Source organism: Aquarana catesbeiana, linkage group LG06, assembly GCF_042186555.1.
Source record: "Aquarana catesbeiana isolate 2022-GZ linkage group LG06, ASM4218655v1, whole genome shotgun sequence".
Classification (NCBI taxonomy): Eukaryota; Metazoa; Chordata; class Amphibia; order Anura; family Ranidae; genus Aquarana; species Aquarana catesbeiana.
This window is the reverse complement of record NC_133329.1, coordinates 335,330,752-335,355,097: the sequence shown is the minus strand read 5'-3', so window position 1 is coordinate 335,355,097 and position 24,346 is coordinate 335,330,752. Positions and strand designations below refer to the sequence as shown.

General features: G+C 38.8%; 1 protein-coding gene across 1 annotated transcript in view; it reads right to left on the bottom strand.

Moving 5' to 3' along the window:
- The window catches only part of OLA1 (Obg like ATPase 1), a 294,690-nt gene that overhangs the window by 10,144 nt on the left and 260,200 nt on the right, over positions 1-24,346 (bottom strand). The window contains exons 8-10 of the mRNA XM_073633868.1: positions 22,631-22,771; positions 21,910-22,006; positions 17,494-17,616 (exon numbers count right to left, since the gene is read on the bottom strand). Coding sequence (XP_073489969.1) covers positions 17,494-17,616; positions 21,910-22,006; positions 22,631-22,771 — 361 coding nt within the window. The remainder of the gene's footprint in view (positions 1-17,493; positions 17,617-21,909; positions 22,007-22,630; positions 22,772-24,346) is intronic.

The window sequence follows — 24,346 nt, the reverse complement described above, 5'->3', positions numbered from 1 at the left end:
CAGGGTAGGGGCTGATCGGATATACTGGGACAGGGAGTTCCAGAGGATGGGAGAGGCTCTGGAGAAGTCCTGAAGGCAAGCATGGGAGGAGGTAACAAAGGAGCTAGAGAGCAGGAGGTCTTGGGAGGAGCGGAGGGGATGATTTGAGACGATATCTGCAGGTAAGGTTGGTGATGTAGATGGGGGCGATGTTAGACATAGTAAATTAAACTGCATGGTATGTTTAGATAATTGTGTCTCTTAAAATGGAGGTCAAGGCAATATTTTTCCTGTAACAGAGGCAATCCTTACCACTAATCAATGTACCTTGCCTTTCATATCAGAGCTATACAGCCAGCATTTTTGATATATCAGGCACAAAATCTATATGGGCTGTATTATTGGTACTGGCATACAATGGCAGTAATTCCTACACTACGAAGGTCGAACCGTCAGTGACATCAGCGCCTCTCTACCTTCCCCTTTGTCATATCTGATCTCAAACGATAACTTTCTGGTACTTTCACAGCTTATGGTAATAAGTGATGGTTTTATTGCATGTATAGGGAGCCTCATAATTCAACTGTGTGTTTGTTCTAATGGCCCAACATATACCATGCATTGTGGTGCACTGCGATTGTGGGTTAGGGTTTTATTTCATTCCTTGTGTTGCATTGGCACACCATTTATAGTGAATGGGCTGCCTTAACATAGCACCTGTTAATGCACTGCAACGGAGCACCTAAGTGTCAATAGGCCCTGAAAAAAGTGGGAAAAGTGGAAGTACAACTAAATTTCCAATTTAAAAAAGAAAATGGTAAATAACATTTTTTGCTTTGTGTAATATTGAATAGAGTCCTCAGCAACACCAGGTCTCTGTGTCTTAGCTTTGTCAAGCATACATAAAACATACATGGAAAAAAAAAAAAAATCAAACATGGGATGTGCATGGTGTGTGGTTTATTTTTTATTCCCTTGATATACGATTTGGTTTACAATTAATTAAATGTAATAGTGTTCCTTTAAATGCTCAAGAGACCATTTAATCCATTTCCTTTGCTAACCGAAACAACTGGTAGAAAAATCAATACCCATTTGTGAATCTCTAGTATGTATTAAACAAGACACGTCTAACCGGTTCATTTGCACTTGAAAGCAGCCATCTGTAGAAGGCAGCTTTGCCTAAGCAGATATGATTGCTAATAATGAAATATCCCTGTAGACTACAAAGCCCACACAGCGCTATTCAGTGTATAGTTCACAGCGCTGGCATTAAATTACTTATGCTGTGCTGCTGGTTCCAGGCATAGGAGAATCAAACTTGAAATGATCAACCCTGATAGCATGTAGCAGACACCCTTCGCTGGAAAACTCATAGGCTAAGCGCCATACAAACCCACGCTTAACAGATATGTAGAAAATAAACAAGCCAAGCCTTTTATCCCAGTATCAAATCTATTTAAAACACTTCCATTTATCTTTTTCTCGCCACAAGTGTAGGGCGATAGTGGTGTGACAGTGATGTTTCTTTACATAAAGTGCCACCTACTAGCAGCACTCTTACATGCTTCGTAACTAATAACTGCACAGCAACCCGTCAAAAACAAAATAAACTTACATGTGGCTTGGATAAAGCTCACATTACTGGCGGATTATTGGAGAAAACACGGCTTCATTTTTCTGGGAGGATATTCAGCTGGGAGGCTTGTAGGAGGAGATTCTCCTGGGTAGTAATAGACTTATTAGGGAGATTTGTGTGTGTTAAAATAATCTATTACTGTATGTGGCATGAATTGGAATGGGGGAATTTAATGCCATTCTTTCTTCTAAACTGTCAAAGCAGTATTCATTTTGGGAAGGCTTTCTTTGGAATCCACGGTCTTTATTTAATAACGATGGTATATAAAAAAAAAGAATCGGTAACCAACAGCAACTAATCAGCATTTTTTTTAATGCTTCTGAATTCACTTGACTCATAAAGAAGTGAAATCTCATTGGATGCCATTAAGTAAGGCACCCCACTGACCTTTCACTGGCCATTTACATATTTCTTCAAAATTATGGACTCATTCAGATGAGTGTACACATATATTGAATGTTAAAGCAAGATCCTGTGCTCAGCGCCGCGTGCCTGTAATGTTTAGATGCATACTGCGTTAACGGAGTCTACTGGTCACTGCCAGCCGACATGTAAATATTAACCATGTGTAGCCAGTGGGGACTGCATCATCGAATACACATTACTGATGGTTAAATGTTGGCTCTGAATTAATCGTTCATACAGTGGTGGCGCACGTACAGAATGACCTCAGCCTTCAGTTATACAGAATTGGCTGTGGTCATTCTGCACATGTGCTGCCACCAAATAAAAGACTCATTCAGGGCCAACATGTAAACATCAATAATGTGCAATCAGTGGTCCAGGCTCTGCAGCCAAAAGGGGGGATATGCGTTGCCTGCAGGTAAACTTTAGCGCAAACACATACATGTGTACTGCATAAAGAACACTGAAATGTACAGTCATGGATGCAGCTGTGCTTTTTTCCTTTTTTTGTATTCGGCTGGACGCAGTGCAGAATTATGCTGCAGGATGCAGCTGGGTGAATCGCCCTAAAGACTTCTATACTCCTGCCTACAAAACTATACACAGCTGTATGCAGCGTTTTCAATGCATGTGTAAATGTGCTGTATAGATGTGCATACAATGCAGTTTATGAAGTTAGAATGGTAACTTTGTATTTATGTATTGGGAAGGATCATACATTTCACTTGGGCAATGGTGGTCAGCTCAATTAGCTGATAAAACTGTATTTTTCTGTAATTCTACAACATATTGCTGGCCGTACACAAGCCGAATTCTTGGGATGCAAGAATTGAGGGCTGCTTTTCATGGTCAGATCTTTCACAGAGAGCATGGGGTGGCAAGTCAGAGGAATAGTCACCTATCCTAGTACTTCACTATCACTTCTATTCCCAAGATTGTGTGATACAGTTCACGGTCTTTAGTGAAAACGGAGAGGACAGTCACAAAGGGATTCTGACATGTTAAGAAAAAATCTCTACGCATGAAGATGAGAACGTCTAGAATTTAAGAATGCCTGACACTACTTTGACAGAAGTTATATAGCTTTGTGGCTGCAAGTGATACTGGAACTGGCAACCAGACTTGTGAATAAATGCAGTAAAATATGTATCTATTACACTCTATATGCTATAACTCCAACATTAAATGGATTTATAGCAGTGAGTCAGATTATTAATTTCATTTTCTAATCTGCACAACAAAAAAATATTTACTTTGCTGGGTAAAACTTTCTGGTAATGTATACTCATGCCAAATAGAGATTAGTGATATTTGTGAGGATGCCATAAGTAAATATAACAGCTATAGCAATTATAACAACCGTGCACTGTATTGTATGCTATATAGATGTGACATCACTTAGAATGACCAGAGCAGTTCTGACTGCTATTCAGAATTTTTAGGTTGAAGAACAGCATCTGCCATCTAGTGTCCAGAAAGTGACATAGCACAGCTTACATGTGCTGTTGAATTCAGCATCTGTCCTTTATTATTACAAACTGCACACATGATCATCATGAAAACTGAAGGAAAGAATTTGTGTGGATTACAAGAGTTCACCTATTTATTAAAAAGAAAAACTAAAGTTGAACTAAACAAAAGAATACATAGTTTTAGAACATAAGTATAGTAGGATTCCATCATTTTATTTTTTATAAACAAATATAATTTGCCCTTCTTTCGTTCAGGTTTCCTTTCCCTGCACTGTACACATCTGTAGGCTCTTTGCAATTTCTAGTGGATGTGTGTGCATTACAGTTTTACTATGGTGACTACAACAGAACATTACAGGAACACGTGAATTTACATTTTACATATTTGTAATTTAAAATGATTAAAAAATAACGTTCCATTTTAATCTAAAGTTGCTGTAGTTTTATAAAAATGTTCAAAAAATTAAATGCAGTATGGCAGCCGGGAGGCGTTCTGTACACTGTTTGGTTAAAGGAACACCCCCAGAAATGTAATTTTCTGCTTCTGTGACTGCATCACTGATATTCTCAGATTTTGCGCTAAGATGCAAGAAACATTTTAGGCATCCCCTGCAATTTAATTTTTAGTGAGAGAATCCCTAAGGGTTAAATACTTCTAAAGGGATGCGGACACTGTGGCTTTCTTCATTAAGGCACCGAAAGTGCACTAGGTGGTTAAATAATATTGAAAGGACATGGCAAAACAAACAGCTTTTTGTTCAGAATAGAAAAAGGTCTGAATATGCTACAAAGTTTTCTTAGAATCCTTGCAAAGTACATTGATCACCCAGAGGGGTTTTTCTTTTCTCTACAAAAGTGGAGTTATACTTTAATACTAACTTCCTAACAGCATGTAAAATGCACAAAACAATCTAATGTTCACCACTGAATGACTCCACGCAAACAGGCTTTTTCTCACCTTTTTCTCTCACAGCTACAGTATGTCATTCCTAGATTATCTCCCTTATCCCCGAGGAGGAGCAAATTTATATCTTCATTTTTTTTAAGGTTCTAAAGGCCTCGTTTAAACAAGGTTCTTGGCAGATTACTTTCCTCCCACTGCCCCTTCCTCCCGTTACCTGTGCCAACCTAACCTAATAGAACATGTTTGTTATTTTAATAGAAAAAAAACAAGACTTTACAATCACTTTAAGGGAAACGTATGGACAACACTTGTCTATATGCGCCTTTATTAGGGCTGACCTTCCTAAGTCAGCATTGTCCACCATCTTAAAATCATCCCCAACTAAGTCTCCAAGGTACAAATTATTTTAAACAGTCATCTTAGTGGTGTAATCTCCCATTCAGGCTGGGACTGTAATTTACCTCTAGTTCACTTTTGTAAGCACCTTGACCTCCTCCATCCCCTAAACACAGGCTATCATGGGGACATTCCTTAGAAAGAACTAAATCAAAACATTGCTGATAAAGAGACAGTTAAAATAAGTTCTGCTTTTCACTGAGCCTCTCAATCATCCCTATTCTCCCATATTGTCACACTCCCTATGTGTATGCTACTGGGCTGGGAGGTAAGCTGGTTTGGCCATTTTAGCCGTCTTGCTCAGTTCCCGGGAGCTGCGATGCGCTCCTGGGGTCCTCCCCTTCCCCCTCCTCTTTCGAGTGACGTGGAGGATCGGGCGCACACCCAATTGCGCATCGACGTCACGCTTCCAGCGCCGACGCGCTTTGCGTCACATACCATGACGTCCGGGCGCCGCCATGTATTCCATCTGGCTTCCTACTCAAGGTGATTACCGCCTGATAGCGGGCAGCTGACGCTGCTCAGCTGTCTGGCGCCGTCGCCTCCCATTGGCTGCCTACGTGGCGTTGGTGGACACCCACCATCACACCGGAGTACATATACCACCTCCAGTCCAATGCTAGTCCCCGCACGGTGGTCATCCCCACGGTATCCAGGCACCTTCAGATTTACATTGCCCACATTTTTTCTTATAGGTATTATTCATGTTTTTGTCCCTTTTTTTCTTTTCTTCCTTGTGGGATGGTTTCCCTCTACCACTTTTGTACTGTGTTATTCTGCCAATTTTTCCTTGCTTTCTCACTGACACCTGCACACATCTCTGCCCCATCACTCCCCCAATATATATTCCCACGTTCTCTCTATATGTATGTATGTATATATATATATATATATATATATATATATATATATATATATATATATATATATATATACTCCTTCTTTTTATAGATGACTACCGCGTGGACCACATATATTTTGACACTTACGATGATAAATCCCAGGGGACTTTTATTTGTTACTGGATCTCCACCGCTGTGTACTGGGCCAGTCCACCTCAGCTCCCGGGAGCTGTTGTTTTTTCGGTCGGCCCCCAGCCCTCCATGCCCAAACTCATAGGATCACCCGTAAGTAGTTTTGAGAATCGGGCTATACCCCCCCTTTTTTCTCGTCCTTCCTCCCCCTCTACATAGATCTACCATATAAGTTTTTTTTAATATACATGTCTTTTTAATATCTATAGACACCTACTGCATACCTGCTCCTGAAGAGTGGCGATCGCCACGAAACGCGTTGAGCCAATAGATGCCCCCGTGTTTACACTATATTAGTATCATTCTATTACTGTATTTTTACCAACTGGACCGTACCAACACATTCTGGTTATAATTACTTATCATGGAGATACACCTCAGTAAATCTGGCTATCTACAATTTGTATTAATATGAGCCAATCATGTTGTTCTCTTATGGAAGTGTGAGCCAATGGTTGCCCCTATATATTTTATATTGCATTGTTGATTTATTCTACATATCAATTGGAGTTTACCCGCTTACCCAGCTCATAATGAATTTTTTTTAGAGACCTGTCTTTTATGGAATTGCCGTTTACAATATGTACAAAATGAACTAACCATGTCATTAACTGTATTTTTGCTATACCTTATGTACAATTCAAGACCTGTCTCGTTATGAATAAGGGTTTTTACTATTATTATGAACCATGTCAATATTATTTTTACTTTGGTTACAATTTATATGTCAATAAATCATTTAATGCCAATTGATGTTACGTTATGCTTCCATACAATGTGTTTTGGTTCTGTCACATTGGTTACTTGCCACATTCATGGTTTTAAGTTGTTACCTCCTGGAGTGCATGTTTCATATAAAGTCCCGCCAATCTGCTTTTCTTTTGCTTAAACAAGGTTCTTGGCAGATTACTTTGCTCCCACTTCCCCTTCCTCCCATTACCTGTGCCAACCTAACCTAATAGAACATGTTTGTTATTTTAATAGAAAAAAAACAAGACTTTACAATCACTTTAAGGGAAACGTATGGACAACACTTGTCTATATGCGCTTTTATTAGGGCTGACCTTCCTAGGTCAGCATTGTCCACCATCTTAAAATCATCCCCAATTAAGGCTCCAAGGTACAAATTATTTTAAACAGTCATCTTAGTGGTGTAATCTCCCATTCAGGCTGGGACTGTAATTTACCTCTAGTTCACTTTTGTAAGCACCTTGACCTCCTCCATCCCCTAAACACAGGCTATCATGGGGACATTCCTTAGAAAGAACTAAATCAAAACATTGCTGATAAAGAGACAGTTAAAATAAGTTCTGCTTTTCACGGAGCCTCTCAATCATCCCTATTCTCCCATATTGTCACACTCCCTATGTGTATGCTACTGGGCTGGGAGGTAAGCTGGTTTGGCCATTTTAGCCGTCTTGCTCAGTTCCCGGGAGCTGCGATGCGCTCCTGGGGTCCTCCCCTTCCCCCTCCTCTTTCGAGTGACGTGGAGGATCGGGCGCACACCCAATTGCGCATCGACGTCACGCTTCCAGCGCCGACGCGCTTTGCGTCACATACCATGATGTCCGGGCGCCGCCATGTATTCCATCTGGCTTTCTACTCAAGGTGATTACCGCCTGATAGCGGGCAGCTGACGCTGCTCAGCTGTCTGGCGCCGTCGCCTCCCATTGGCTGCCTACGTGGCGTTGGTGGACACCCACCATCACACCGGAGTACATATACCACCTCCAGTCCAATGCTAGTCCCCGCACGGTGGTCATCCCCACGGTATCCAGGCACCTTCAGATTTACATTGCCCACATTTTTTCTTATAGGTATTATTCATGTTTTTGTCCCTTTTTTTCTTTTCTTCCTTGTGGGATGGTTTCCCTCTACCACTTTTGTACTGTGTTATTCTGCCAATTTTTCCTTGCTTTCTCACTGACACCTGCACACACCTCTGCCCCATCACTCCCCCAATATATATTCCCACGTTCTCTCTATATGTATATGTATGTATATATATATATATATATATATATATATATATATATATATATATATATATATATATATATATATATACTCCTTCTTTTTATAGATGACTACCGCGTGGACCACATATATTTTGACACTTACGATGATAAATCCCAGGGGACTTTTATTTGTTACTGGATCTCCACCGCTGTGTACTGGGCCAGTCCACCTCAGCTCCCGGGAGCTGTTGTTTTTTCGGTCGGCCCCCAGCCCTCCATGCCCATGCCCAAACTCATAGGATCACCCGTAAGTAGTTTTGAGAATCGGGCTATACCCCCCCTTTTTTCTCGTCCTTCCTCCCCCTCTACATAGATCTACCATATAAGTTTTTTTTAATATACATGTCTTTTTAATATCTATAGACACCTACTGCATACCTGCTCCTGAAGAGTGGCGATCGCCACGAAACGCGTTGAGCCAATAGATGCCCCCGTGTTTACACTATATTAGTATCATTCTATTACTGTATTTTTACCAACTGGACCGTACCAACACATTCTGGTTATAATTACTTATCATGGAGATACACCTCAGTAAATCTGGCTATCTACAATTTGTATTAATATGAGCCAATCATGTTGTTCTCTTATGGAAGTGTGAGCCAATGGTTGCCCCTATATATTTTATATTGCATTGTTGATTTATTCTACATATCAATTGGAGTTTACCCGCTTACCCAGCTCATAATGAATTTTTTTAGAGACCTGTCTTTTATGGAATTGCCGTTTACAATATGTACAAAATGAACTAACCATGTCATTAACTGTATTTTTGCTATACCTTATGTACAATTCAAGACCTGTCTCGTTATGAATAAGGGTTTTTACTATTATTATGAACCATGTCAATATTATTTTTACTTTGGTTACAATTTATATGTCAATAAATCATTTAATGCCAATTGATGTTACGTTATGCTTCCATACAATGTGTTTTGGTTCTGTCACATTGGTTACTTGCCACATTCATGGTTTTAAGTTGTTACCTCCTGGAGTGCATGTTTCATATAAAGTCCCGCCAATCTGCTTTTCTTTTGCTTAAACAAGGTTCTTGGCAGATTACTTTGCTCCCACTTCCCCTTCCTCCCGTTACCTGTGCCAACCTAACCTAATAGAACATGTTTGTTATTTTAATAGAAAAAAAACAAGACTTTACAATCACTTTAAGGGAAACGTATGGACAACACTTGTCTATATGCGCCTTTATTAGGGCTGACCTTCCTAGGTCAGCATTGTCCACCATCTTAAAATCATCCCCAACTAAGGCTCCAAGGTACAAATTATTTTAAACAGTCATCTTAGTGGTGTAATCTCCCATTCAGGCTGGGACTGTAATTTACCTCTAGTTCACTTTTGTAAGCACCTTGACCTCCTCCATCCCCTAAACACAGGCTATCATGGGGACATTCCTTAGAAAGAACCAAATCAAAACATTGCTGATAAAGAGACAGTTAAAATAAGTTCTGCTTTTCACGGAGCCTCTCAATCATCCCTATTCTCCCATATTAGGGACATATTGATGGTATGCATTATGCCACGCAAAGAGCCTGAACCTTATTATGACCCTCAAAATAAGATACAAACTACTCTTCTCCTGAACTTCTCTCTACCTTTCTGATTAAAATTACCTAGCATTTTAGAAGAAAAACCTTCCTAAGAGTTCCTTGACTAAACCCAAGTGATTTTAATCAGACAGACAGAAGTTCAGGAGCAAAGTATTTTGTACTGTATGGAGGAGGTCATACTGGAGGGTCTGTTACTGATCTTGACTAGTGGTTCTCAACAGCAGTCCTTAAGGTCACCAACACTGCACATATTCTAGACCTCTTAAGTATTACTGGTGAAATGATTAGCACACTTTGCTTAAAGTGCAACTAATGGCAAAATCAGAAATTATATATATGCGATGCAGTCTGTCAATAGCATTAACACAGCTGTTTTTGTATATCTGAATTCCCCCTGTAACTGTTCTGTAATCTAATAATTTGGACAGCAGATCTGTTATGTTTTCACATACCACAACCGTGATGCTGGGCTTCACAGCTGCAGTGAAACGTAAACCGTATATCACTTTCGTTGGGTAGTGTCATCACTAAATGAAACTAATGCAGTTCTAGGGGCCATGCCGGAACTGCACAGCAACCACATGCAATGCATACAACAGCGGCACGGTAGTATGCCAATTATAAGGTTAAATCAGGCAGTGAAGAGGTGCCTCCTTACCACCTGTAAAACACCTCTGAAAAGCAAACAGAGCGTGGATCACTTATCAGAGGAGCAGCAGTGGCTGCCACACTTATGAAGGAGCCCTTAAACCAGACCAAGTTGTCCAGCAAATGTGGCAGTTACAGGGGATGGGACGAACCAAATAATGCAGAGGGTGTTTAAAATGGTCATCCTATATTAATACTGCATGTATTAATCAATTTTCTCTCTAGTAGAGCATTGTACTGTGTTAGCCATCGAATCATGAAGAAAGTCTGGTTTTTGAGTGATACCCTTTTTGGCCAACTTAAAGTGTATTTCCACTTTTGCTACCAAACTAGGATAACACCTACTTTAAACTTTTGTTACATGTTTTCATTAACATAGCATAACTTAAAAAAAACTAAAAACTATTGATTACCTATTTAATTGCTTAACCGCATAAGGACCACCCGCCGTCGTTTTATGCCGCCAATTAAAGAGGAATATCGTTGTTATGGCAGCAGCTAGCTGCCATAACCCTAGTATCCTCTTCTTGAGCGGGCGGTCCGCTTCCAGATAAAAGTGGTCTCTGCGGTGGATTCGGAGTTGCCGGCAGAGGCGATCGTGTCTGCTCCCTAGTTTGGCATGGAGACGAGTGAGGGGAAGATGGCCCCCACCTGTCTCTACATCATTTTTTTTTTATTGCATTCTAGTGTAAATATGAGATCTGAGGCCTTTTTGACCCCAGATCTCATATTTAAGAGGTCCTGTCATGCTTTTTTTCTATTACAAGGGACACATTTTTTTTTAAAGAACAGTGTAAAAATGAAAAATAAAAAGGTAAAATAAATAATAATAAAAAAAATTTAAACAAGGCCTGTCCCACCAAGCTCGCGTGCAGAAGCGAACGCATACGTGAGTACCGCCCGCATATGAAAACAGTGTTCAAACTACACATGTGAGGTATTGTCGTGATCGTTAGAGAGCAAAAAGTCTAGACCTCTTCTGTAACTCAAAACATGCAACCTGTAGATTTTTTTAAACATCGCCTATTGAGATTTTTAAGGGTAAAAGTTTGTTGCCATTCCACGAGCGGGTGCAACTTTGAAGCATGATATGTTGAGTATCAATTTACTCTGCATAACATCTTTCACAAAATAAAAAAAAAATTGGGCTAACTTTACTATTGTGTTATTTTTTAATTCAAAAAAGTGAATTTTTTCCAACAAAAGTGAGCTTGTAAGACTGCTACGCAAATACAGTGTGACAAAAAGAATTGCAACGACTGACATTTTATTCTTTAGGGGGTCTGAAAAAAAATTCCTAAACTATAATGTTTGGGGGTTCTAAGTAATTTTCTAGCAAAAAAAAAATGTTTTTAACTTGTAAACACCAAATCTCCGAAAGAGGCTCGGTCCTTAAGTAGTTAAAAATCCCTACATGCTCTCTCTGCTTTATAATAAGGAGGGGGCTGTATAATAAGGTTTAACACAAATAACCCTGTCTGTACTGTTTGCTGTTTTTTATCAGCTGTGAACTAGATTTGAACACTATTGCCCTGCATACACAGTCGGACATTGATCAGACATTCCGACAACAAAATCCATGGATTTTTTCCGACGGATGTTGGCTCAAACTTGTCTTGCATACACACAAAGTTGTCGGAAAATCCGATCGTTCTGAACGCGGTGACGTAAAACACGTACGTTGGTACTATAAATGGGGCAGTAGCCAATAGCTTTCGTCTCTTAATTTATTCCGAGCATGCGTGGCACTTTGTGCGTCGGATTTGTGTACACGCGATCGGAATTTCCGACAACGGATTTTGTTGTCGGAAAATTTTATAGCAAGCTCACAAACTTTGTGTGTCGGAAATTCCTATGGAAAATGTGTGATGGAGCCCACACACGGTCGGCATTTCCGACAACAAGGTACTATCACACATTTTCCATTGGAAAATCTTATTGTGTGTACAGGGCATATTTGTCTTAACAAAGGGTTAACAATTTGGAAACTGCTCTTATTTATGTTAACGAGGTATAGCTTAAAGTGTTTTTTACCCCAAAACTTCTTATTCCTGATATGTGCCTGCTGTACCTTGTACGTTTATGAGAAAGTATCTTGTTCTCCTCGTATTGATTCCTTTATGTGAAATCCCTGGTGTTCCTGCCAGTTCCTCTGCTTTCCAATTAAAAACTTACCACACTAAGCAGAGGAATACAGTATGGTCAGTTCTCTAGCTATGCTGGGAACTCAGTGTGCTCTCCAATGATCAGACTTGTCCTGACACTCCCCCGCTGCACAGCCATTCACTGGGAAGCTGGTGCTTCTCCTCCCCCCAGCTCTAATGTAACTGAGAACAGAGGGAATGTGATCACTTATAAAAAAGGGGAAAAAGGTATTTATAATGTATTTTTATATCTATACAAAAATGTTTTGCATTTCATTTCTATTTTAAACTGAATGAGTTGTTTTACAAGGCGATTGTTTCCAATCACTTTAAGGCCCCTTTCACACTTCTACGATTTCAAAGTCGTGCGATTTTATCACGATTTTGCAGCTGCTATTTTACCTCGATTTTGCCGCGATTTGGGAGCAGTACTACTTTGTACGACTTTGCCACAACTTGGGCATTAACCATTCTCAGCTTGTGCTTACAAAGTAGTGCTGAAATCATGTCTTTAATTTTAATTTTTAATTTTTGGCAAATCAATTTTTCTGAAGAAAACAAAATTATTACTGTAAATATGTAATAAAGTGTAGGATTTAACTACAGCTCAATCATGTTATGTTGGCTCTCCGCCCGCCAAAAGCAACAGTGGGTTTAATTCCTGCCACGGTATGTGCACACCCCTGGCCGCTGCCTCTGCAGCTAAAGTAGGTAAAAGCCGGGGGGCAATAAAATTAACCACTGGATACTTTATTTTTTACTATATAAAGAAAAAAATGTACTCACTGCCGATCACATTTCATGAGGCTTTAAATTATCAGGACAGTACAAACACCCCCCAATGAACCCTTTTGGGAAAGTGGCCAAAACCATTCACATCCCCCCCAGCCAACCCACAAAAATAAATGATAATGCAAAAGATACTGCATACATGAATATTAGGGTATATAAATAAAAATGCTAATGCACCTAGAACTGCAAATCTCCATGCAACACAGCTCCAAAAAAAATCCAATGCCACTGTCATCATGGCATCCTATAAGTCACAAGCACATGGCTGCTGGGCACCCCCTCTTTCTGCCATTGGGCATCTCACAGATTTTGGTGGTCTGTGGTTAGGCACTGTGGGCATTGTGGTGCTGGATATGGCAGGGAAGCTGATCAGTGAGATTAGTGACAAAGGCACGTGTGCTTACATGTGTGACCATTCTGATTGGTTCACAGCAGATTACACCTGACTGGCTCTGTGATTTTTGCCTGTAGTCTATGCTGTATAATGACATTATATTGCAGCTTTCCAGTTCTTAGATGTGATGGCTGCAACAGGTTAATTTTTTAGGCTCTTTCTTTCTTTTTTTTTTCATCTGGTGATCTTGCCAGTAAGTCTGTTGTTTTTCAACAAAACAAGATCTCTTGCAGTTACAGGGATGAGACGAACCATTTACCACTGACAGGGGTATGTACAATGATCAGATTTTATTTACGTAAAACCTTTATTACAAGAGGAAAAAAAAACTGTTTGCTGTAACTACTTATAAAGTGTTAGCTGGAGTTTGGCTTCAATTTGGTAGTGTATTTAAATCTGCTAGCACATTCATGACTCCTCTCCCCCCAGACTGACAATGCTGATGTCCAAATTCTGTGCACATTCCTCCAGAGTGAAGGAATTCTAATACAGGTGGTGTGTTACTGGCGAGATCACTGGGGAAAAAAAGCTGAAAAAGAAAAAGGAATGCAGCCATCACATCTAATGATTGATAAGCTGCAACACATTTACATTATTTGGTTTTGGATTTAATACCGCTTTAATGCTAGTAACAAACTGCATAATATATGTAATTTTCTATTTTGCTCAAAGTTTTGGAATTTTTAAAGGAGCCGCTAATAGAGCCTGTCTGTCCCGGGAGCTGAGGAAGCTACACCGCATGCAGGGCGAACATCCAAGCACAAGATCCCCAGGGGGAATCAAGGATGGAGGCACATAGTACACAGTATGATGCCTCATGTAAAGTCCCAAACCACCTCCTCCCCCCCTTATATTAGTAATTATACTGCGGCAGGTCAGCATATTCCCGCGAATGGCCGTAGCTGTACATCAGCCCTTTAGATGGCTTTAGCAGGTTTGCACGCGCCTGCTGAGCAGCGGGGGACACTATCTCGTGCCCATGATTGCAGGCACGAGAGCCAGAACAGGGATGTGCGTGTGTAAACACACAACTCCCCATTCTGTTAGAAGAGGAGAGACAGATCGTGTGTTCCTACTAAGTAGGAACAGCGATTTGGCTCCTCCTCTAGTAAGTCACATCCCCATACAGTTAGAAACACATAGCATGGAACACATTTAACCCCTTGATCGTCCCCTAGTGTTAACACCTTCCCTACAAGTGACATTTACACAGTAATCCGTGTATTTTTATAGCGCCGATTGCTGTATAAATGTCAATGGTCCCAAAAATATGTCAAACGTATCCGTTCTGTCTGCCACAATGTCACGGTCCCACTAAAAATTGCAGATCGCCACCATTACTAGTAAAAAAAATAAAATAAAAATGGCATAAACCGATTCCCCATTTTGTAGACGCTATGACTTTTGTGCAAACCAATCAATATACGCTTGTTGCTATTTTTTTTTACCAAAAATATGTAGAAGAATATATATATCGGCCTAAACTGAGGAAGAAATTTGTTTTTTTTATATTTTTTGGGGATATTTATTATAGCAAAAAGTAAAAAATATTGCTTTTTTTTTTCAAAATTGACGCTCCTTTTTTGCTTATAGCCCAAAAAATAAAAACCGCAGAGGTGATCAAATACCACCAAAAGAAAGCTCTACTTGTGGGGAAAAAAAAAACACCACAATTTTGTTTGGGTACAGCGTCGCACGACTGCACAATTGTCAGTTAAAGCGGCACAGTGCCGTATCGCAAAAAAATGGCCTGCTCATTAAGGGGGAAATTCTTCCGGTCCTTAAGTAAAGTGTCAGGCTGGGTTCACACTTGTGCGATGCAGACACCACATGTGATTCGCACAGCATTCCTAAGTATATCACATCCAACGTCTATTTGGTGCGATTTGAGCCATGCATTTTGTATGGCTCAAATCGCATCTGCGTCAAAATGGTGCAGGACCCTTTTTCCGCACCTGAATCCTATCACATAGGTGTTCACACCTATATAAAGCGATTTTGGCAATCGCACTGCTTTTTTGCTATCTTTTTTGGGGTGTCATTAATCTAACATTGGCACCCGCATCAGATCGCATGGACGCCGTGGGATTCCTATGCAGTGCTATGCGAGGAAATGTAGCAAATATTGTGCGTTTCCCACTTTGCATCAGTGTGAACCAGAGCTCAGTCCACTTAAGACTGATATGTGTGGTAGCTGCTAAAAAGTTGAATGACCTAAAAGTTCTTTATCTCTCTCAGGGACTCCAATGGTAAGAAATCTGCAGTGCCAAACAATGGGATTCCACACTCCCTTATTTTTAATGTTTGAATCTTGGCCAGTTCAGCAAGGACCATCCGAGATTCTAACCATGTATGAGCAGGCTGATTGTATCCAAGTTGATCAATCGATCAACTTTGGTACAACCAACAGATCGTATTTTTTATGCGATTATTGCCATCAGCTAGCAATAATCACTGGGTGTTCTCCCGGCTGGGACTGCTTCCTGTCAGTGGGAATACAATCGCCCAGTGAGAGCTATGCAGGAGGGAGCATTGCAGGATAAGCCAGCTTAAGGTGGGCAGGACAATTACCATGGAACAGCTCTCTCAAGGGATTTATGTTAGTGGGAGAGTCAGCCACTCCACAAATAACTGAAAATGTACTTTTGTGTTCAATTATCTACTAGCATAGATATGCATCTGACTAGAAGTGTGGAAAATAAATTATGTCAGCAGTTGCCAAGAACCAATGGTATGACAACCAACTATCTGGATGTCATACCATTAAAGTTTGTAAAATATACCTCTTTCCCTTTATAATAACCCTGATATTAATATTGATATTTGATATACCATCTTTTACCAGGATTCCGTAGAACCTTAAAGTGTAAGTTCACCTTTACAGAAAATCTGTAAGGTGAACTTACACTGGACCCCCTTCCCCATTGCACTCGGTCCCGCTGTACCTGAGGCCGGTGATCTCCTGCACTGACACATCCTATAGTCACTTTACCGGTCAGGGGATTTGAAATCCCCGTGGCTTTCTCTCCTCTTCTCCAAGACGGGCTACGCCCATGTGATGACTCTGACAAATTAGAATGCCTCCTTTACGTAAATTTAGGAGATTAAGCTGTGGGGGATTTCAGATCCCCGGACCGGTAAAGCGGCTATCCCATGTGTCAGTGCTGGAGATTGCGGGACTCAGGGGCTGGGTGCGATGGGAAGGGGGTCCAGTGTATGTTCACCTTACAGATTTTTCTGTAAAGATGAACTTACCCTTTACGGTTCATCCAGAAGTTTCTAGGGGTTCCTTGAGCAATAAGCAACTTCTACCCCTATGTTCTCACAGACAGCAATGACCTTTTTAGCTATATGCAAGAGGGAATTCTTTCCAAAGACCACAAAAGTAAGAAACATTGTTCACAGTAACCATCACACTAATGTACCATGAGCTATAGATATAATAATTTGCAGGTGAGACTTTAAAGTTATTTCAAGGGTTCCTCCATGTTAAAAAAGGTTAAGAAAGGTTGGGCTGAACTATGCGGTATCCACATGCTAGGAACCAGGCATTTACAAATTTGTTTCCTATCAGTCTTTTTGAGATCGGTCTCCTAATGACTGATCCCATGCTGGTATCAAACACATGGTTCATACAAAATCCTGGTGCCACTACACTAAAATGTGTATGTATGTTGTGACCCTGGGGCCTTTGTAAAAAAGTTTTTGTTTTAAAATGTTTTTCCCATAAGGAAATCGAACAGTGAACCTTAATTTCTTACATTTTGACACATATAAAAATACCATATAAAAAATAAAAAATGTGAAAAAGACTATAGATTTGCATTTATTTATGGTGGATATGGTAACCCTTGTTGTATAATTTTTTAATTTACTGCTACTAGAAAGATATATGGTGTAAGATTAAATTTCTTTAAAAAAATTCCAGCCTTGTCATTGTGTCATGGGCCTATGGAAAAGTCAGCTCTTTTCCAGCTCATGGAGAGGATTGCAAACAGGAAGATTTTAGCCTAGGAAAGGTGACAGCCACATTCCCAAGCCTCAAGACCAGGCCTCTCCATGGGGAGGGGGCTGTCCTCTAACACTAAGCAGCGAGGACTCACCTTGACAGCTCCTTCCGAGCCTTCTTCTTTGAAATCGTCAAATTTCATTACCTCCGCCATAATGAATCCCTTCTCAAAATCTGTGTGAATCTTCCCTGCAGCCTGAGGAGCCTTTGTCCCTTTCTGTCAAAAAGAAAAGCAGAGGAAAATGAATTGTTCGGCAAGACGGATTACAGGAGGGGTGGATCTGTCAGCTCATGTAAATCTGGACCTGGCTGGGACTGCCTGAGCGCTGTTAACAGGTTGGCCTCACAGTCAGTTAATGCATAGCACCAGGTGGTTAAGAAAATCATCTCTATTAATGGCAAATAGTACCAGTATGCAGGAATACATTCATACATATCTCTGTGCAGAACGCTTTTCACACTGTGTTGATTTTATACAAACCACAACTTTTTTTTTTTTCATTAAACAAGCAGTAGATTTGACCTCAAATTCATCCTTCCAAATGATGGCCTTCACAGGCTACTTTTGTACAATATAAACATGTTTATTTCACACTGGCCGTTTTGAATGAAAAAAAAAAACAAAAAAAAACACATATCTAGATCTTCCAACAGGAAACACTAAAGGCAGTGATAATTTGAGATCTAAAATGAACAGCAACTCATTTTTAGAAAGAGAAGTAGTTGTCTTAAAATGTCAGTCTATACTACCAAATAAAAAAATAAAAAAATAAATAAATATATATATATAAATAAATATAAATAGATAGATAGGAAGAGAGAGAGATATCTCTATATATATAGATCGATAATAAATAAAATAGATATACACATACGCTGTATAAACACACAACAAACAGGAAAAGGGACTTGAGGCCAATAGGCCACGAGATTTTTAAGGTGTTCAGTAAACAAGTTAAAATTTACATCATAATGATAAAAAAAGATATATTTTATTTATGACTCTTTAAAAAGGACATGAAAGATTCATAAATAAAATATATATTTTTTTATCATTATGATGTAAATTTTAACTTGTTTACTGAACACCTTAAAAATCCAGTGGCCTATTGGCCTCAAGTCCCTTTTCCTGTTTGTTATTTGTTATTGGGATGTGGTGTTCTTGTTTGATTCCTCCCCTCCACTTTTGTGGTTTACTGTATAAACACACATTTTTTGAAAATTTTGGTAATGTAGCCTTTAGGAAAAAGTTAACATTTATAACTAGGTTTCCAGATCTCAGAGTGCACATCTTATTGTATAAAGAATATGCTGCCCTACTTTTAAGTGACAAGATCCCAGATCAGATTTTTGTTTTTCAAGTCTCATGATTACAAACTCAAATTATTAAAACAAAAAATAGAAATCAAGAAATTAGGACTCATTTTCAGGGACACATACACTGTCTTTGGTGATGACAGATAGCTGTGACACCATAGGCCATGCAGCTCCCCTGCACACCACTCACGTATGAGAAATAACACTGACCTAATGCTGCCTAATAATGCGTATGAAGCGTCTTGGTTTCATGGCATGGCAAAGCACAGTTTTTACAATACAAGATATATTGGACTAATATAGATAGTCACTGATGCTTACCTTTCTAAATATCTGAGCACATTAGGATTAGGCTGAATGCAATCAGTCTTTTTATTAGAACCAACCTTCATTTTTCTTCACTGGGGCCCTAAATAAAACTGCTTGGTCTTCCTCCACACACACACACACCTTTCCAATGTGTTGTGCACCATGTTTGAAACCAAGTACATTTGGATAGCTCTTCAACAGTTTGTGTATATACTTTTTATTCGTTATTTTATGAATACATTTTATTGCCAAAGTTTTTAACATTCTCGTCCAGGTTGCTAAGATATTTCATTCTGCACTTTAATATATTACTATTTACTCCAATGGTTAAAGTATGATATTTTACATAGTTCTGTATAATGCTGTATAGAAACAATATTCAGAAACTGAAACTTTAGTCTTTAAACTTTAGACAACAGAGGCTGTTTTTAAAGAAAAAACGTCCAAATCCACATCAGGGCATAAGGAATTGAGAAGAATAAAGAATGTATGCATGCACATCCTTTAAAGTTGTTTTTTTTTAATGTTTAAAAAGAAAATCAACCTTCGACTTAAAAGACTGTTCTACAATATATTTTAGGCATCTTATTTTCACTCTGGTTTATTAAACCTCTAATTACAGCTATGAATAGCACAGAAGGAAATTTGTGGCCTACCTTGGTTAAGGGCCTGACTAATTTGTTCACTGTTTAAGCTCAGCACAGGGAATGTATTTAAGCCTGAATGTGTTTATTAATGGCAGCATCTTCAAAATCCATTACCAAAAGTAATAATCCTTTTTTAAATCTATATAGACAAAGTTGTGAATACAATGTAGCTGATTAAAGAGCGTTCACACATTTTCACTTTTATTATTATTTATGTTTATCCAATCATGTGAAAAGAAAATCCTTATTTACCTAAATATATATATATATATATATATATATATATATATATATATATATATATATATATATATACACATACACACATATACACACACACATCATTGGTTAACTGAAGTGAATATCCACACAAATTATTGCGTGAACATTCTCAACGTTTTTAGCAAATCAACCTCAATGTCTCCAAAATTCTGAAAATTAATTTTCCTCACACGGAATGCTTGCCACAAGTTTACTGTACAACATGAGGTTACAAAAACTGGACTTGCTTAGCAAAGAGGAGGAACATGCGATATGGCTCTGTGAAGAAACTGTGTCAGCAGATGACATTTATATCACAAACAGGAAAACTACTAATAAAGGCTATTATTCCTTCAAAATGTGGGTCTTTCAAATTACAGAATATTGACTCTGCCAGGATCCTATAACCAGCAGACGACACAAAACAATTGCCCAGTCATTCACAATTCCTCGCTAATAGTAAATGTCTTAAAGCTTAAATAAATAGCACTTTGAAACATCAACGTTGTATTGTATTTTCTGTTAATTTTCAAAGTGTTTTAAACTTTCCATGCTGTAATTATTGAATATCACAGTGGTATAACGATCACTGAAACACCATTAAAGTGACCAAACCATATAAATCAACACACTATGACAACTGAAGCGTCCACTCTATAAAAAAAAAATGTTATTTATGCATTTTGCTCTTTTACAATTGTGGAATTTATGGTGGTGATTTACCTTACATTTACGTCCTGTATAAAGGCACAATTTAATTAGAGAAACATTATAAAAAATAAATTCTAGAATATATATAATTTTTCTTTTGTTTGTGTACTTGTGTGTTATGTATTAATGTGTCTTTGTAGATATATGTGTATCAAAATAAATAATTACTGAACTATCAAACTATCACAACAGACTCACAGTGTTGTTAGCAAAATATATGTATATGTGATGAATTTTTATAGCCACCTCTAACCCTATCACAGCTGAGAGACTCGGCATAAATTTTTGAGGCATAAACCTACATGGCAGCAGGGAAAAAGAAAAAAAAAATCTGATTTAAATTTGTGCAGCTTCTCTCTAGAAATTCTATGTCTTTGATGGAAATCAAAGGAATGCTGAAGTCTTTGTGTGTTCCTGTAATAATTATATATTTTGTAATACATAATTTGTAGCTACATATGCTTCAATGTATGTGGGAATAATAGGAGCCATCACACACAGGGTATTTTCCATTTAAAAGCAACACCGCTCCACTCTTTATTGTCCTGTGGGAGCAAATTAGCCAGTCGCCACGGGCGCAATCAGCGCATATCAATGTTTTAAACCCAGATCATCTTTTTTTTTTTTTATTAGTGTCAGGATGGAATGTATAGCATTATCAGAACAAAGTCTACCTCTTAAATTATAAACCACTTAGAGAGATGAATTATTACACACTGGCTTTACGTTTTGGAAACCAGCTGTGCATCTGCAAGGAGTGTAATGATGTTATATTGCTTTCACAGCTGAAAATATAACCCAGGAGAAGAATTGGGGGCTGATAAAAAAAAAAAAAAATACAAGAAGGGAGGACTTAAACACCCACAAACCAAACAAAGTTAGTGAATACAGAATGAAGAGCAGCATCAATTTAACTGGAGAAGAACCTCGGTCACACAGATTAACCAAGTACAAAGCTTGCGTTTCTTATCTAAGCTTGCAGGAGGGGGGGTATCCAGGTTCAACAGAATGAAGAAATATAGACTGTGTAATAGGCAGAATCAATTGTTACCTGCCTCAATCAATGCTGCTCCACTTTTACTGTTCAGCAGCTCTCAAATAATTAAAGTTATCCTGGACACGAGGGGGAAAAAAAAAAAAAAAGCTTGTGTAATGACTAGCTATCCTCCATCATGACAGACTACCCAAGTGCCTGATATCAATCTGAATTCGCAAGTGGGGGTGGGGGGATGGGAGGGTGCTGATGAATAAAGTCAAAGTCTTACCCTGATGGTCCATGCTCTCACTTCATCGGGGCCTGCAGTGAAGAAGTATTCAAGCTGCAGTGCAGCATATCCGGTTTTAATAATCTTGGTCAAGACGCTGCAACAGAAAAAAAAAAAGAGACTGATCAATTATCAGCAAGTGAGGGGATGGGCTTACAACATCACTACTAGATACCAGGAATCGGCATGTTTACGAGAGGAGCTGGTTAAGTGCCACCTGGCAAAATACTAAGTTAACTTAACCCCTTGTATCCCCAAAAGATTCAGATTATATCAAAATAACCCCTCAATGGTAACTTTCTATGTGGGCATTTCACTTACCTGATGCAGGTTGCTAACAGCAACATTTACCAGTCTATCTTACTATGTTTATGGTGAAATAAAATATAGAATTTTTTTTTTTTTTTAAATAGGATCTTATTTTTACTATAGCATGACGAAAGGATTTTTGGGTTGATTGTAGCCCTCTAAGGTAACCCCCCCTTCTTTGCCCCCCCCCCCCATACTATAATTAAAAACACAGCACTCTGATGACAGATGACAGTTAAAAGCTTAATTTAAAATAAATCTTTTCAACTCTGTCTCATGATAAAGAAAGGAGAAGATTCCCTCTTTATAATGGTAATTACGCTGTCATTTATTATTCTATCAGTGCAAGCAATTAAATTACAGCAAGGAAATAGTTGATAATAAAGTGTGGGGAAAATGAATGCTAATTAACCTTTGTGTCACATTCTCTTCCAGATACTTCTGCTTCTCCTCATCACTCATGTCTTGCAGCTTCAGTTCCAAGGCCCCGCTAAAAGGGATGACCAAAGCGCCCGGGTCATGCTTGTCCACCCACTCCTTAATTTTTATCAACCTGTAGACAAAAGAGGGCACAACATTATCTTGTAGTGCATGCATGACAGTGCCACATTCATTATTATCAAGTAGCACATCCATATTCATAAGAAGCGCACGACTTTACAATGCCACCTTCTTGTATATTGCTTTCCAAGGTCAAGGCATTAACAGGGCATGATTGCTTCAGGTGTACTCCATTAATATTTCACTCTTATCCGCCATTACTTTTGGACATTTTTTCTTGTCTAAAGTGCTGTCTTAGGAGGTATAATCTAAAAGACATGGAAAGAGCCGTAGAAGAACGTTGATATCTCCACCCAAAAGCAAATATTTAATATTTGGTGGGAGTTGCCATGTTAAACAGCAACATGGGATGTTGCTTATCTTTATGGTTCCTGGGGTGAACATTGTGGGAGCTAAAGTTCCTATACCATGCATTTTACCATTACCATTAAAACTTCATCCTAGTTCAAGCATGGTCACAACTCAACCTAAGGGTGACCACAGTCAGAAAGACATTTTTGCTTGCTTGCAAAACCGCTGGAAGCTCATTGTACTAGTGTGCAGAAAAGACATATATGCACAAGTACTTGCTTTCACTCTTCTTAATGAGAAGCATGCCCAAATCTGAATGAGCACTTCTGAGCTAGAATTATTACACAAGCTGATCCTCAAAGTATCTACAGTAATTGCTTTGCTGGATTTAGGAAAAGGCTGGGTCATGCATGGCAAACCTAATCATCTAGGTTGAGGGGTTGAGGGGGTGGGGTCTATGACAGCAACATTCTAAGATAACATCAGAATGAAGAGTGAATGGAAGTGGCAAGGAAAGCAAAGCAGGGTCTTTAACACAAGCAGTGCTCATTCACGCCAGAATGGATAGTAATTAAATTATTTAGTACAGGATACACATTTTAAAATTAATCTTTAATAATGTTCTCTCAAGTACTTGTAGGCTCAGACTGAGCTTTGTGGATTGGCTGGCATTTTCTATATACATCACTTAGAAACAAAGGGAGCCGACTGGATTTTCCATGCTGCTGTATTAGAACACAGGCACATTAGAAGACTATTGACAAAAGGCCGTCAGGATCAATTTGTGTCTCAGAAATGGCAACAAACTTCAGTTTAATTTTTTTTAAAAAACTAAATAAGTTGAATACTTTTTCTTAATATCACAGGACTTTTAGTGAAATACTTTTCCTAATATTACACGACTTTCAATTTTGAAGTACCTAAAGTAATTCAAGTGGTCAAAAAAATGTAATCAACCACTGTTGATCAACAATTTTTAAGAAAACACACATATAAACTGGAGCATAGCTTAATAAAACCTAAACACACATCTGTAAATGAAAAATGTGAGGTAATAAGTAACTTGGGTGTGTGTCTGCCTTTAGACCAACGGTCTACTGCAGCTTTATCATCTAAAGAACTGATATGGGGACAGTAGAACATAGTATACTTTCAATATGCATCAATATTCATGTGATCCCTCTTTTTGATCTTATATTGTAACTCTGGGAGAAAAAAAAAGAAGAAGCCATTTATTCCACGAAAAAAATATTCACTGAATGCGTTTTAGGGTAAT